The sequence below is a fragment of the Pogona vitticeps genome, chromosome 6 (genome assembly GCF_051106095.1).
Source record: "Pogona vitticeps strain Pit_001003342236 chromosome 6, PviZW2.1, whole genome shotgun sequence".
NCBI lineage: Eukaryota > Metazoa > Chordata > Lepidosauria > Squamata > Agamidae > Pogona > Pogona vitticeps.
The window spans coordinates 31057715-31075077 of record NC_135788.1 but is presented as its reverse complement, the minus strand read 5'-3'; the positions used below and the strand labels follow the sequence as shown (position 1 = coordinate 31075077).

The window sequence follows — 17363 nt, the reverse complement described above, 5'->3', positions numbered from 1 at the left end:
TGCTGCTTATTCTGTTTTCCTGCCCTGCTGTGTTTGATAGTTTACAACATGTCTCAACTTTACACATATATCCAAATCTGTGAACATGTGAAGGTCTAACCTAGAAGAATGAAAAAGAATCTAATGACAAGAAGCTGTATAAGAATTTTGGGCACTGGTGCAGTGTGTGCTTCTCCAATTAGCTGTCCAAGATCTCATACAGAGTGTAGTGTTCACCCTTATTAAGTAGTCATATATATTCATGTTGCAGGCTAATGTTGCTGAGAGGCGGAGCCAAGAGATAGGTAAAAAACAGGTGGAGTCAGAGAGTGAGTGAGAATCAAGAGGGAGATGAGAGTGGAGAGGGAGATTTTTTGTTGTTGTTTAGTCGTGTCCGACTCTTCGTGACCCCATGGACCAGAGCACGCCAGGCCCTCCTGTCTTCCACTGCCTCCCGGAGTTGGGTCAAATTCATGTTGGTAGCTTCACAGACACTGTCCAACCATCTCGTCCTCTGTCGTCCCCTTCTCCTCTTGCCTTCACACTTTCCCAACATCAGGGTCTTTTCCAGGGAGTCTTCTCTTCTCATGAGATGGCCAAAGTATTGGAGCCTCAGCTTCAGGATCTGTCCTTCCAGTGAGCACTCAGGGTTGATTTCCTTTAGAATGGATATTTGGGAGATCTGAGGTGTGATTAGTGAGAAGAGTGAATAAAAACTGTTAAGATCAAATAGAAGGTTGAGATTGATGATAAATAAACCTGTAGAAGTTACTTATGATTATCAAACATCTGTAATCAATAAACATGTTTTATTTAAAAGACAGTGAGGTTTGGACCTTCATCTTCATCCTTCCATAAGTAAAGTATGTTGATTTAGTGATCAACTGGTGGCAGTGTGTGAAACGGACTATTGGTTTGCCTTCATGTGCTCTGTGTTTGGGGAGTCAGGGAGGGGCCATGAGGTGCGAATACCACACAGAGTTATTTTCCTTTCCTGCAATCAAAAGTCCTTTTAGAAACTGTCGATCCCAACAGTGAGCCTGTGGCTGTCAGCAAGCAAAGCATATACTTCAGCGCTGAACTATGGGCCTACCCTACCTTTTGACTTTCGCTTCCTCAGCTGGAGGAAGAGTTTAATTTCTACAAACCAAGGCAACCGATGATTGTTTCCTTTTTCTTTTCTTTCAGGACAGCCTGATGCTGGAAGAGACCATAGATTCAGCTGCTGCACTTATCATGGCATTAATAAGGGAAAGAAATCCTGTCTTTGTTGGCCAGATCCTGGAAGCATGAAAAGAGAGGGAACATTTATTTCAAGCAAACTTCCTTGTTTTTCTCACCCAGAAGGAAGAAAACTGATCTATCCTTAATTGACAAGACAGGCAAGAAAATGAAGTAAGTTGTGGTGGGAAATTATATATTGACATATGCAAATTGCTTAAATATAAGCAACAGGATCTGGACTGAGATAAAAAGTCAGAAAAATAATCAGCTACAGCTAGCATCGACTGAATAAAGTCAGTTCACCGATTAATGAGAAAGCAGGTCCTTTAACAAACTGAAATCTGTTGTTGTTGCTTGGCGTCAAGGTGCCCCCAATGTACGGCGACCCTGCAAATGAGAGATCTACCAAATATCCTAGCCTCAACAGCCCTGTTCAGCTCTTGCAGACTCGAGTAAATCCATCTTATATTTGGTCTTCCTTTTTTCCTACGGCCTTTCCCCCTAGCATTATTGTTTTTATCAGAGATTCTTGCCTTTTCATGATGTGCCCAAAGTAGGGCAGCAGCAGTTTCATCATTTTTGCCTCCAGACATAATTCAGGCTTAATTTGCTCTAGGATCCATTTGTTTGTCTTTTTGGCAGTCTAGTATAGCAGCAAAGCTCTCCTTTAGCACCATATTTCAAATGAGTCATTTTTTCCCCTGACACTGTCCAGCTTTCATACCCGTACATAGTAATCTGGAATACAATAGTGCAGATTATCTTGACCTTGGTCTCCAGTGACACATCCTTTCACTTGATGTTCTTTTCCTTCACTGCTGCCCTTTTGAGCCCTCTTCAGGGGTGATGGCTACATCAGCAGAAGAGAATGGAGGGCAGCTATTGGGCAGCAGCAGTAGCTAACGGTGACGCTGGCAAAGGATCTTTCACAGAGAACAGCAATGACACTGAAACTAAGTTTGTTAATATTACATAGAAGAAGACAATGGTAAACCACTGCTGAAGCTTTCTGACCTTGAAAACCCTATGATCAGACAGCCCAAACTGAAACTAAAATCTACCGCCATGCTTTTTAGCATCGCAATCTGAATATTTTCATGAGACAGATTTTATATGAAATATAGTTACTCAAAAGTACAGAACATTATGTATATTGCCTTGAATGACTTTGGTCAAGGAAATGTGATACATAAAGGTTACTAGTGTCTTAAAGAGGCATAAGTGTAGAGTTTTAGTAGTGCAAGTCACTTAATTCATGATGTGGATTACAAAGTGTGCTCAACTCTGCTCTTGAAATAAATATGACTAATACAGTTTAATAGCATATTAATTAATGTAATAGCATATTTACTGGAAAATAAGTCCTTTTCTGTTCAATGGACCTTACTTGCTAGGAGGTGTGTTTTCATACAGAGAAGAAAGATTCCTGCAGGTGGTGGTGATATTTTTTATTGCTGATGTGTTTCAGAAAGACTGTTTTCCTCTCCAGCTTTCTTCAGAAATACCCTTTAACAGACACTAAAAGAGACATTACATTCAAATTTTTCCTTTCTGTTTTTGCTGCTTTTACACTTAGAAAAAAAATATGAGAAGTCCAGTGGGTAGCCATCATCGTCAACACCAACCACTACTTACTTGGTGGACTTATTTGGCCTATATGTGTTCCCCTAGCTTGGGGGAAGACATTACTTTGCAGTGAATAACCAGTGAAGTGAACAAGGAAACCATCATATTAAAAGAATACATGTATTAGCTAACTCATGCCTTAAGCCAGGAGAAAATATTGCAGTAGTTATGTCAGTGTTTCCTGCAACAAACATACAAAGTTCAGATGATATAGTCGCATTGATAAACACAAGAGTATGTTGGGAAGACTGTTATATGTGTGTTTATGCCTTAAGAATCAGTTGCAAAAAATGCCAGTGTTACAGTACTATGTCCTCATTGCATGCTACATATGGCATAAAGATGATCTAAATAACTAAGTGTGCCATTTTCTTTATGGAGTCTCAGTTAGTTACTTTTTCCCTTTCAGCTGTATTCTGTTAGCATTAAATGTGGATGAGTACACAGTTATGTCTGTTTTCATACGGTGTATAAATAAGTATAGCTACTATCAAAAAAATCCCCAAGAGAGAGACACTGTTCATTCTCAGAGACTTTAGTGCTAGAGTTGGTGCTGATCACAATTCTTGGCCCACTTGTCTAGGCTGTTTTGGCATTGGGAAGATGAACGAAAATAGCCAACGCTTGCTGAAGTTTTGCTGTTATGGTCTCTGTGTCAGCAACATGTTCTTTAATACGAAGCTTCAACACAGAGTTTCCTGGAGACATCCAAGATCAAAGCATTGGCATCAGCTCGATTTGATCCTCACTAGATGTTCTAGCCTTCCTAGTATTGCGATCACACGCAGCTACCAGAGTGCTGATTGTGATACTGATCACTCCCTGGTGTGTAGTAAAGTAAAACTGCGAACAAAGAGATTGTATCACACAAAAAAGGAAGACCACGTATTGACATCAGCAAGTCTCGCGATCAAGAAAAAGTGGAGGAATTTGCCCAAGCGCTTGAGGAAACCCTTCCAGGCCTGGCTGATGCAAATGCACCTGAATGATGGGAACATTTCAAGAACGCTGTTTATAACACCGCCCTGTCCACCATTTGGCAAGAAGACCAAAAAGAAGGCATACTGGTTGGAAGAATTGATGCCAGCCTTCAAGGATAAGAGGAGGCTCTAGCAGCATACAAAGCCTATCCTAGTGAGTACAACTTGCAGGCTCTTTGACTTGCTTGTAGCAAAGTCCAACAGGCTGCCAGCAGATGTTCCAATGATTATTGGCTTCAGTTCTGCTCTTAAATACAAACAGCAGCAAAGGTAACGTCAATGGAATGTGTGACAGTATCAAGCAGGCTTTAGGTCCAATGCAAAAGAAATCTGCTCTGTTGAAGTCTGCTACAGGCTTGATCATCCAGGACCGAGCACAGCAGATGGAATGCTGGGTGCAGCACTACTCTGGGCTATTTTAGAGATAGAATATAGTAACAGAAGAGGCTCTAAATAACATTGAGTGCCTGCCTGTCTTGGAAGAGTTGGACAACAAACCAACTTTAGCAGAAATAAAAGCAACCCTGGATTCCCTCACCTCTAGCAAGGCAACTGGGAAGGATAACATCCCTGCTGAAGTGCTGTAAAGAGATCACCACCAAGCTGTACAAAATCTTTTGTATTTGCTGGAGGGAAGGTGGAGTCCCACAGGACGTGAAGGATGCAAACATCATCACATTGTATAAGAACAAATGAGACAGGGGTGGATGCAATAACTACCATGGGATCTCAGTGTTGTAGGGAAGCTGCTTGCCCGTGTTGTGCTGAAGAGACTCCAGGTGCTTGCAGAGCCCATCCAGAATCACAGTGGGGATTTCGAACTAATAGATTCACCACTGACATGGTATTCTCCCTCTGACAGCTGCAGGAGAAATGTAGAGAAGAATGACAGCCACTCTTTGTGGCCTTCATAGATCTCACAAAAGCCTTTGATTTGGTTAGCAGGGACAGCCTTTTTAAAATACTTCCCAAGATTGGATGTCTACCTCGACTCCTTAACATCATCAGGTCCTTTCATGATGAAATGAAGGGCACTGTAGTTTTTGATGGCTCAACATCAGATCCCTTTGACATCTGAAGTGGAGTGAAACAGGGCTGTGTCCTTGCGCCGGCCCTGTTTGGGATCTTTTTTGCTGTCATGCTAAAGCACACCACACCTTTGGAACTGTCTATCTCCAAACTAAATAAGATGGAAAGCTCTTTAATCTCTCTAGATTGAGAGCGCAGACCAAAGTCCAGTTGAAATGCATGCGGGACTTTATTCGCCGATGATGCAACTGTTGTTGCCCACTCTGCTGAAGACCTCCAACAACTCATGAATTGCTTTAGCAAGGCCTGCCAAGACTTTGGATTAACAATCAGCCTGAAGAAAACACAAGTCATCAACTATCTTTGACACCCTCTTCCTAGATGTTGAGCTGGAGAAACACATTGGCAAAGCAGCTACCCTGTTCCTTAAACTCACAAAGAGAGTATGGCTTAATAAGACATTGACGGCATATACCCAGGTCTATAGAGTCTGTGTCCTGAGCACACTCCTGTATTGCAGTGAGTCCTGGACCCTTTGTGCACGGCAGGAGAGGAAGCCGAACACGTTCCACATGCATTGTCTCCGACACATTTTTTATATCACCTGGCAGGACAAAGTTCCAAATAAAGTAGTCCTAGAATGAGCTGGAATTTTTGCATGTATACATTACTGAAACAGCGACATCTACGTTGGCTTGGGCATGTCGTGAGAATGGCTGATGGTCGGATTCCAAAGGATCTCCTGTATGGAGAATTAGTGCAGGGAAGCAGCCCCAGAGGGAGACCACAGTTGTGATACAAGATTTGCAAGTGGGATCTGAAGGCCTCAGGGATGGACCTCAACAGATGGGAAACCTTGGACGTCTGAGTGTTCAGCCTGGAGTCAGGCAGTGCATTGTGGCCTCTCCCAATTTGAAGAGGCCCTTGTCCAGCAGGCCAAGGCAAAGAGGCAATCCCAAAACCAGCCAAAAACAAGGAGCTGGACAGGGGGCAGATTGTATTTGTCTTCAGTGTGGAAGGGATTGTCACTCTCGAATTGGCCTTCTCAGCCACCCTAGATGCTTTTCCAAGTCCTCCATACAGAGCATGTTACATAGTCTCTCAAGACTGAAGGATGCCTAATCTAATCTAATAAATATGTAAAGAGAACAGAAACAAATCTAATATTTAATAAGTATTACATAGTTTTATATGTTTGCATGGATATTTCTGCCCAAACTATTTGAACATCTTTTTGAACATCTGGGAAAGAATGACATGCTCATATTCTGACACCTTTGTTGTATCCTTGAATGAAGCTTGTTTAATGCTCTTGAAGTTATTGAATTATAGAAGAGCTGATTGAATAATCACAGTATTTTTGTGCAGCAAATCCAATATTTAGGTCATTGCTGCTAAGAATTTTTGACCTCATTCCAAGAAATATAGTGAAGAGAAAACAGGAACTCAGAAACAGAGGTGCAAGGGTCATGTAAAGGTTACAAGCCTAGTGCACTCCAGATGTTTTAGACTGCATTTTCCTTAAAATGTAACCATTGTTTTTGTTGGCTCAGCCAAAGCTGGGAGTTGTAGCCCAAAACAGGTAGAGATTGCTTGTTTGCCTATTACTATATTACACTATTTGGCCATATAAACTCGGGGTATACATTGACTTTTGAGAAATGTGTCCAGATAGAATGGAGCAGAGATACAGTATATGTGCATTTCCAGATCAGTTGCAAGTTAGTTCATGAAGTCTCCAAGTCACCCTTGGGTCAATTTGTTCACCTCTTATTGTGTGCTGTCAAGGCAATTCTGACTTACAGCAACCCTTTTCAAGGATTCTGGGGTAGTGAGTATTTTACTATTTCCTTCTTCTGGGGGCATCCTGGAACTGTGCAGCTGTCCCAAGGCCACACAGGCTGGCTTTTGTGGAAGTACCATGAGGAGTTAAACTCCCAATCTCTAGCTCCACAGCTAGATACCTACATATCTCACTGAGCTAGCCAGCCAGCTTCAAGCACATCTACAAATCACAAATTTACTGACATTTGGGGTTTGAAATGCTAAACTTCTGTGGAGAATAGAGATGGGAAGGTCTGGGGGGGGGAAGGGAAAATTGAGGGGGGAAAAGTTTTCCCCTATTTTTTTCAGAACCACTTTTTGTTTTTTTCCAGATTTTTTAAAAATGGATTGTGGACTATTACAATGATAAATAATATGTATATGACATGACATTCAAACTATATAACATGAGGACCTTCATGAAAGACTTCTGAAACTTTTATGTATTTAAGTTCCCTTTAGAGATGTAAAATTTCTAGAAAAATCCACTTTTTCCAGGGAAAAAAAAAGAGGAAAATCACTCCTCCGGATCTCTAGTGAGGGAAAAATGTGGCACTATTTGCAGTAGCAAGAGAAGTAAGCATTAAAGTAGGAAGTGCTTAACACATGAATCCCAGTGAAAGCCAAAACCTCCATTAGAAACTCCAGTTACTGAGCTCCTGGAGAAGGTCAGACAAACCTCACTGTATATTCCCACCCACCCAATCAAGCAGCCATTTTACAGCCAGGCATGGTGGAGGAAGTATTCTATATCAGTTACTAGACTGACCATGTTCTGGAATGCCCTTCTTTGTTTGTTTTTTTCCTTTCAAGTAGCTTGCTACACCGAAATCTTCATTACCAAGAATTTGAGTGAATGTGAATGTGGGATAAGTGACTAAGTTCCTTATGTGGGCTTCAATTAGTGAGGTCAAAGAAATTCTAGGGCCTGTTTTACTCCATACCCTTGCCCCATGGTTTTTTGCTTGCTTTTATTTATTTTTTATTTATTTTAATGACCACTCCTGGCCTTTATTTTTGTAGCTACTTTTTACCCTTGCTATGAGCACCTGTGTATGCTCCTGGGGGAGTGTGTCCAGGCAGTATTCTGATTTGGCTGTAGCAGTGGGCACACGTGATATGCTAGGCTTCTGACTTGGGGACACATTTTTGCACATAACATGTGTTCTCCTGTTGTCCTCCTTACTTAGTGCATGGAAAGATTGCCCCAAAGAAACCTTTGCTTGAACTTACAGAAATAATATCTGTCCTGTCTTTTAATCCCATGGCAGTGAACCGCTGAACACTTTCCAGTGTTTCCATTAAACCCGTTTTCACCAAACACCTTCAGGTCAGCAATTCTCTGGCGCAGTGGAGGGGAGTTTTCCTTAATTATGTAGTAAATAGCCCAGATGTGGCTCTAAGCAATATCTCTCTGTTTGCAGCATGAAATTACAACTGGTCTACCTTACAGGGCTTTAAAATGTTGCAGTAAAATTCTATTTCAGAGTGCTTACATTCATCATCTCATCTGAGTGCTATATGCATTTCTGTGATTATCAGTCTTCATCCACAATGGTAGATTATATGGTATATTTCTATGACAGAACAAATTAACTAGCATATTCATTAAATTAAACAATCATTTTTGAAAGGAAAAAAAATAGCCACAATAATTGAACTTGAGATTACACTGAAAAACAATATTTGTGCATTTTAATTTAGCTAAACCAGTTCATATACTATAGTATTCTGAGGTACCCAAGCTTCCTGTGACATCATCAAACTGGTTAATGACATCAGAGCCAAACAGTAGTGTCAGCTTGTAAATGGCTTACTGTTGGACCACACTGGACCTTGTTTCTGACAAACAAGCAGCAGAAACAAGGGATCTGAACATCTTTCTTACACATGGTAGCCTTAAGGAGGAATGTAAATTGTGACCTAATTATTCATGTGTATTAAACAAGATAGTGCCTTCCTCTAACTTTCCAAAATGGTGAGGCTTTTAAAAAAAAAACCGCAAAAGATTTTTGTGCATTTATATTATTTTTGTGCAGAACATAGTCTATAATAACTGCTGTCTTGTTGCATGGATTTTTTAAAAAACTAATACAGTACAATTAAATGACATCTGCACTATCATTTTGTACTTGCTATGTGTGCAGGGGCTTAGCTTCAGAAAGAGCAAAGGTATTTGTGCAACAGGTATTTTCAGAAATTACACAAAGCACAATGACGGAAAAAACCGCACATGGTGTCTTGGTCTTGTGCTGGAGGGAGATCATTCCCTGAAGCTTGACAAAGTTCAACAGGCTGTCTAACCAAGTGAGTCCACCTGCCTCAACCATAAATAAAGCTTTTTTTCTTCCTCATCTAGTTTTGAGGTAGGAAAATAGAATGCTAGTTTTTCTTTTGTCTTAGATGCAGGTGTGACACCAGGTCCTAGTCTAGTGGTTGAGAAACAGTAAGAAAAAATGCAAGAAATTTAAAAATGTCCTTTGCTTGCTTGCTTGCTTTTTTGCATGTGCATACCTTTTAGAAGATTTTTAGAAAGTGGGGGCTAGAGATTAAAATGATTGGAAACTTCATTTTGCCAGAAATCCTGGTAAAGCTCTTCTGCTCTGGTATATGTTGAGTTCTATTAAATACAGAGAGCATTTCAAATTTGGAATCAATGAAAAGATCAGGTAACAAGAAGCAAATCTTCTGAAAGTCATGCAGATCAGCACCACACTGGACAAAAATAATTGTAAGCATGCTCAAATATTAATATGCTAGTCAGAACTATTTTGTTAGATTATAGTAGAATGACTTCATTCTAATAGAATAGACTTCATTCTAATAGAATAGACTTCATTCTAATACTAGTGGCTTCTTTTTTTAAAAAAAAGTATTAATGGATATAAGATATACGGTTTGTTGAATAAAAGATTTTCTGTATGACTTTGAAAGACGGCTATTCAAAGGCATTTCCTCTTGTTTGTTTCAAGGATCACTTACCTGAACCTACAGCTAGCTTTTCTCCCTGACTTTGCTTGGAAGCATGCCAAGATATGCAAAACAAATAACTACTTGAAGTGTTCCAGTTGATCATTTTTCCACAAACTGCTAGCTTTTATATTTGTGTGATACAGCATATGACCCAACTAGAAAAGCACTACTTCACTGCCATCTTTCTACTGGATAGATCCCAGACATGGGAACACGACAGTACCTTCAGCAAAATGTGGTTTTGTTTTCTCTGTTTTCCCCCCTTTATTCTTTTGCACATACACTTTAAATGCGAAGTTATTTTGACGGAGACAAAAAAAATATTACAGTTTTAACTTTTAGAAAACGAGAAGGACATTATTTGTGGGAGAAACATTAAATTTAGACTCTCATGATGCTGGAAACAGTTCTGGAAAGCTTTTTTTCATTAATCATCTCATTTCTATTTTGCTCATGCCCTACCGCTAGAACTCAGACTTCTTGTGTGTCTTATGTTAGCAACTATCATTCAAGTAATGCTTCATAAATTTCAAAAAAAATGCTTGTAGGTGTTGTGTCTTCAAATTTCTGTGCCATCATGGAGTTTGGTGCATCTGGACTTGCTAATGTGTTTTTTCCACATGATGTTATGGTTTCCTAAAATGATGAGATATGAAGTGTTTAACATTAGTCAGTTTTCTAAAATGGTTTGTTTAAAATGTTTCAGTCTTCTCAGAGGTAGTTGTGTGTGTTTGTTTCAGCAACAAGAAAACCAAATGGGAAAAGTAATGAGGCACCTTTAAGATTAATACTCTACATTTGTTCTGCAAGAGGGGTCAACTCCATTGCAAAATATCACCATATTGCTCTAGATTTGACATGGTTAAATTCAATATATTTAACACAATTAAATTCAGTGTTAACTGCACAATGTACAACTAATCATGAATAAGCCTAGACTTTTCTCCTCATCAGTTGTGTTGTGTGTGTTTTTGTTTTTTGTTTTTTTGCTCTGCCAACAGGGGCATACTCTTTTTGCAGCTTTTTATTCCAGTGTGATGTAATGGATAGAGTAGTAGACTAGGACTCTGGAGAACAGGCTTTAAATCCCCACTTGGCCATGGAAACTCACTGGGAGAGTGGAACTGGTAAAACCACTCCTTAAATATCTCACTTAATTTGAGATATTTGGGGTTGCTATAGGTTGGTTTCGACTTTATGGCACAGAATACACACACAATTTGCATTAATCTGTGGTATGTGTGATCATTTGTGTCAGTGTAAAATAACAATGCCAGACATGTTTCATGGTAGTTCTACCTAGTTCTACCCGTTGTCACTCGTTCTAGCCAGGCTGGACGGCTGAGGGGGTTAACTCCGAGAGAGGTCCAGAAGGAAAAAACTAGAAACCGGGCCTTCTCGGTGGTGGCCCCTCGCCTTTGGAACATCCTTCCCCCTGAGATCCGCGTGGCTCCTCGCTGGGAATTTTTAAGAATAAACTGAAGTCCTGACTCTTCAAGCAGGCCTTCTCTCCTGACATTACTTAATTTCTTCCCTTGGTTTTTCCATCTTGGATTATGTTTGCTTGTTTTTGTTTTATTATTATTATTATTATTATTATTATTATTATTATTATTATTATTATTATTATTATTATTATTATTATTATTATTATTATTATTATTATTATTATTATTATTATTGATGTTTTCATTTTATTGCTTTTTTGGCCTGTAAATCACCCACAGTAAATTTATCTAGATGAGCGGTATAAAAGCCAAATAAATAAATAAAATAATGTTGAACATGATGTCTTCAATGGAGCATTTTATGGTAATACCTTGGGCTCTCTGGTCTTTCCTCCAAAAAAAGTGTTATTTGCTTACTAACTAATTAACTATGTCGACAGTTGTGCTATGCTACATAATCCTTGCAGTACAATTATTTTGCTCCTTTCTTAGCTTTCTTTCCATTCAATTCCTCGGAATGTTTTGGTTAATTACTTCACCAGGAGCCTTATGGTGCAGTGGTTAAACTGTGGTAGTGCAGCCAAAACTCTGCTCAGGGCCTGGGTTCAGCCCCAGGTAGCCAGCTCAAGGTTTGCTCATCCTTCTATTCCTCTGAGGTTGGTAAATTGAATACCCAACTTCCTGGGGGCCGGACAATACAGTGGGGTCTTGACTTGAGAACTTAATCCGTATTGGAAGGCGGTTCTCAAGTCAAAAAGTTCTCAAGTCAAATCTGCATTTCCCATAGGAATGCATTGAAAACCATTTGATCCGTATCTGCTCTTTTCCGTCCATAGAAACTAATGGGAAGCTGCTATTCCGCCTTCAACCATTAGAGGGGAATATTTTGTTTCTTTTTTTCTTAGGTCAAGAAAGGTTCAGGGAAGGCAGGGAAAATACAGTCCAGGCAGTGCAGTACCAGGCAGTCTGAAGACTGTCTCCCAATCCACTCTCTAAACGCTGGGAGGAGTGAGGAAGCAGACAGGCACCCTTTTCACTGGCCAACAGTTAACTGAAAGTTCAAATTTTGCACTTTCCCTGCCTCCCACATGGGTTTTTTTCAGTTCTTAACTCAAATCTAAGTATGTAAGTCAAGTCAATATTTTCCTATGAGAGTGGTTCTTAAGTCAAAATGTTCTTAACTCGAGCCGTTCTTAAGTCAAGACCCCACTGTATGTAGCCTGCCTGACTAAATTATAAACCACCTAGAGAGTGCTTTAAGAACTATGAGGCAGTATATAAGCAGTATGCACTTCTTTTTTGCTTTCTTTCCATGCAATGACCTTAATTTCTTTCAAAGGGAACTAATCATTAGGTTTACACTAGGGAACGGGGGTGGGGGGAGTCTAGGAAAACAATTTCTGTGATTGTGAAATGTAGACAGGTTGCTATATCAACTCAGCACCAGAGAACATGCAATGTTTTCTGTTTAAGGGACTGGAACATGTTTGCCAGAAAACCTACCTGCACATTGAGGCTTCCTATTCCTCCCGGTTCCTATTCAGTCAATTATTTTCTCATCTTTTTTTTTTTTTTTTTTGGGGGAGGGAGGATCACATCTCTGTTGCCCTGGCAACCATGCAGCTGCTTTGTTTTTTATCGATGATCTTGCAGTTTTACAGCCATCAAAACCATAAGCTACCATTCTCACCCTGCTCTATCTCTAGTTGCACATAACTTGTTGAACAGTATATTGCTTTTGGGTAAACACATCTGAACACGGATGTCATCTGTCTGCACTGAATTGCTTTCAGCAGGTATGCTTTCTGACACACATCCCCCCTCTTTTTTTGGCTAGACCCATCAACTAAGAATGATTGGCCCAGCCCAAGTAAGTATTGGCCCAGTTGCCTCAGAACGGAAACATGTTCCCTCTTATCACATATTTGCTTCTTTGTGAACAGTTTCACATCTTCTTGCCAAGGGTGTGTCAAATTGCCCAAAGTCTTTTTCTTGGTGGGATTTTAAAAAGTCACAAAACACACTCATTTCAGTTCAGTGCTAGTATGCAGCGAGACATGGGGAGTAGATAGGAGTACAGTTAGAGAAAGAAGCTTTGTGCTGTCTGGCTGAAAGAAAAATAAAAGCAATTAAGTGCATGATAAATCAATTAGATGTGTCCTAATCCTATCTTATTGGAGTCTACAACAGCAAGTTTATACAGAGCCAGTGAGTCAGAGTTAGGTGTGTCCACTTCCCCTGTTGCTAGACGATGAGGAGTGAATTCACTTCACCCCAATTATTTGTTCAGTCTGCACAACTGGAAAGCTAGTATTGCTTCCATCCGAGACACGTACCTTCTATAAAAGGGGGAAAATAGTGATTTACACAGAAGGATGTCCTAGATTTGCCACGCTCCTATTGACCAGTCTTCAGGCACACCCATACAGGCTGAAGTCAAGAAATGAACCCATCAAGAGCTCCGACACACTTGCTTGAACCAAAGCAGCTGGCCTCGCTGCTGCTTCCAACTATAAAGGGTGACCATTCTAGCAGACATGAGAGGGATTCCTGCCCATCCTCTCAAAGGCACCACAATGTCGACCAAAGAGGCAGAGGAAGAGAAAGCGGAGAAATCCTTACAGTAAGCCTCAGCACTTGGGAGAGCGATTCAAACTTAGAAAGCTTGTTTGAAGCACCATCAAACACACTGAATGCCCTTATGCCAGGGTTTATCAGCACCAAAAATACAGTTAAAGCAAAGATGGGAAATGAGTACCTATGCAAATTTTGCAATCAAACATTGCTGCCCTCTAGTTGCATGAACGACCTTTGTTCATTGAATGCAGTGATCTGGATAGAATCTTGAAAACATGTTGGAGGAACACTCTCATAAAACTTCTGCAATCAGGATTCCTAGTTGGGCTTTTTTTCTTTCCTTCTTACTCCAATAATCACAGTTCTTCAAGAATTCTTCAGGTAGAATTCTGGGAGTCCCAGTCAACAAATACATTTCTACAGACACGTACAATTCATTCACCTGGACCAGGGCCTACTTTAGGCCTTGCTTCAAGTTCAAAAAGGACACCGCCCTAGTGCTTCCTAGGAGACCTCATTTTTTTGTGGGAGGTATAGTTCCTCATAGAAGCCTTCGATAGAGCCTAATGAGCAGTGGGATTACACTTCCCACAGTGTAGGCCTCTCAGGAAGCCTGGGGTAGGTTCCTTTTTGAAAAGTAAGGTCTAATATAGGTGGTAAGGCGTGAAGAGGTGCCCATCCAGATGAGTGAAATGCAGGTGTCTGTGGGCTGGGATTCCCAGAATTCTACCTGGAGAATTCTTAGAACATTTGGAGGTTTGGAGTTTTTAAAAAGCACATGCCTATGCCTACCTTCTCATGCACATCCCATTCCTTACATAGGATTAGTATGTTTTTTTTTAAAATCCAGTTAATCGATACCTGGCAGATCGCCTTCTCCCAGCCAAGTCTACTCGAATCACCCGACAAAGCCAGCAGGGACGGCTGAGGGGCCTTACGCCAAGAGAGGCCCGGAAATAAAGAACAAGAAACTGGACCTTCTCGGCAGTGGCCCCTTGGCTGTGGAATACTATACCAACGGAAATCCGCCTGGCTCCCTCGCTGGGTGTTTTTAAAAGCCATTTAAAAACTTGGCTCTTTAGGCAGGCCTTCCCTCCAGTCAATTAACTGTTTCGTTTCTTTAATTTCCCATCTTGATAATGTATATATCCACTAGTTAGTTGTATTATTAGGTTTTAGTAATTATATTGTTCTATTGTATTTTATCATTTTTTGTAAGCCGCCCCGAGTAGACTTTGTCTAGAGGGGTGGGGTATAAGTCTAAATAAAGTTCTAGCAATGCCAGTTATTGCTTTTCTCAGATAGCATTAGAAAAGTCTTTTATCCGAGTCCACCCCCTCCCCCAGGCCACCCCACTTTCCCCACAATCTCGTCAGCTGTCCCATAGCTGACATCAACCAATGTTTTACCATCCTTCCTAAGCTGCTTTTGTGCTGCTCTGTGCTGCTCTGTGCTGCTAGCCTCTTGCTTCCCTCCTCTGTCTCAGTCTCTCAGTCAAAGCCCACCCTGCTCGACTTAATGATCCCCTTCTGTGTTCTAACCCAAGGCCACGGTCTGGCACAAGAATCCTTTCCTCACTGCTCTGGAGCAGGAACTGAGGCTGTTGGTCTTTGGCTCTGCTCAGCTCTGCTTGGTGGGGCTAGCAGCAGATGTCACTGCCAGTGCCAATAGAATACAGATGATCAGCATCTGGTGGAAAGAGCAACCCTTTATGGTGGCAACTGCTAGTTAACTAAGGAAATCTTCCTTCCAAGAAAGCATCCCTCCCCTTGCTGGGAATTCTTTTAAAACCCATTTCTGCATGCATATAACAGATCAATGGGCCAGCAGCTTCAATGCAGGCCAGACCTCCAACAGGCTTTGCTCTAAAACCTGCAATGAAAACAGTATTTAAAAAGTCTTAAGGGTTGGAACTGTAATCTTTTTTTTTGTTTGTTTGTTGTTTGTTTGGTAGGGGAAAGAAAAGGAAGGAAGGAAACCAACTGTCTGCAAAGGATTTGGGGAGTGCCCGCTTAGCACCCGCTCAAGGAAATCATACTAAGCTGAGGGGGAAAGCAAAACAAAAGGTTTTCTAATGCCTTGAGTGCACAACACAAAAGCCACCTTTCTCTTCATTGTTTGAAATCATAACAACTCGTCATTAATCCTGTGTGTGTTGTGTGTACCTTCGTGCAAGCTGCCACCCAGAGACTCCAGGGACATGATTCTTTCCTTCCCATGAAGGTTTAAAAGACAAAGCCAGAATTATTGTATTTCCTGCGCTGAATAAATCAAACTAAACTGGCAGTCAAGTGTTGTCTGGGAAATGAGTTTCTTAGAGAAACTTCCTTTCTTGTAACTATTACATTAGAATATAATTTTAACCCCCCCAAAAGTGTAAATATGTGTCTATGTGTGTGTAATATTCCTCTTGTTGTGAATTTAAATCTCATTCTAGTATTATGTAGAACAGATTTAAAGTTATTGGGCAGATTCTGTAGGAGCATATTTTATCCAGATCTAGTCTCAATAATAAGTCGCTGTGGAAAAGTGTGATCTCTGCTACATGAAGATTGCCTTTTCCTGACCTTTCCACTTAAGAAAGGAAATGTGCCGATGGGTGGACCCACTTCTTGCATTAAATCAAGCACTGAATCAAGGATATTTTCATCCAGACTTCCTGAGATCCTGCTTTGGACATTTCTTCCAACTATTTTGCAACACTAATTCTAATTGAAGAATAGAGCTACTGTTATAGCATTTGTTTTAACTCCAAGATGGTTTGGGAACTGTGAGTGTAGTCTGAGCCTTCAGCTGGTAGTGTTTCTCATTATCACCCCACCATTTTATCCATCTCACTACGAAATGCAGTCTCAGTCTCGGTATGTATTGTGGAAGCAAACTACAGCAGTCGTTCCTTCACTGTACTGCCTTAATCCAAGTCCTGCTGAAACCCCACAGTAGCATGGTAGGCATAAACGAGGGCTAACAACTGGGGCACTGGGAGAGACCACCCCTACTGTCAGCTGCCAGCTAGGGCTGGCGTCATTTTGAAACAAGGTGTCAATGAAAATGCTTCAGTACATGGAACATCTTATAAACCATGAAGAAAGGAACACACCAAAATGCAGAGTCAGGTGGAAAAAAACAGCTGTTTCTCCATTGCTAACACTACCTTGGAAGGGCCCAAGCAAACTGGATGTGAGGAGAAGGAAGCAGGGTGCTGCATGCCCCTTCAGCAAAGAGAGGAGGGGAACAGGGAAAAAAATGTCTATACAGTGGGGTCTCTAATTAAGAACTTAATCCGTATTGGAAGGTGGTTCTCAAGTTGAAAAGTTCTTATGTTGAATCTGCATTTCCCATAGGAATGCATTGAAAACCATTTAATCCGTATCTGCTCTTTTCCGTCCATAGAAACTACAGTGGAACCTCTACTTAAGAACTTAATCCGTTTTGGAATGGTGTTCTTAAATTGAAATGTTCTTAATTAAGTTGAAGCAAAATTGCCCATAGGAATGGACTGAAAACCAATTAATCCGTTCTGGCTGTTTTTTTGTTACGTAGAGGTGCGTTCGTACATTAACCAGAGCTGGTTAATACGTACTCTACCACTATGGGGAGAATTTTTTTAAAACCTAAGATGACCTAAGGTTAAAAAAAGAGCAGGAAAGGTTTTTTTTTCCTGTTCTTATCTTGGATTTCTGTTCTCAAGTAGAAGCAAAAT

The 17363-nt window shown here is 40.6% G+C and overlaps 1 protein-coding gene across 3 annotated transcripts in view; it reads left to right on the top strand.

Annotated features, from left to right (window-relative positions):
- The window catches only part of CRPPA (CDP-L-ribitol pyrophosphorylase A), a 72577-nt gene extending 55462 nt beyond the window's left edge, over positions 1-17115 (top strand). Inside the window, exons 10-11 of one of the 3 annotated variants that reach the window (XR_013537196.1) lie at positions 1168-1374; positions 15615-17115. Coding sequence is in view for 1 of the 3 variants with exons in the window: in XM_073003261.2 (XP_072859362.2) it covers positions 1168-1272 (105 nt within the window). In the remaining 2 variants the exon portion in view is untranslated. Of the gene's footprint in view, positions 1-1167; positions 9596-9634; positions 11420-15614 lie in introns of those variants that run through there. The other 2 variants (XR_013537195.1, XM_073003261.2) reach the window with 2 other exon arrangements.
- Positions 17116-17363: the final 248 nt, after the last annotated feature.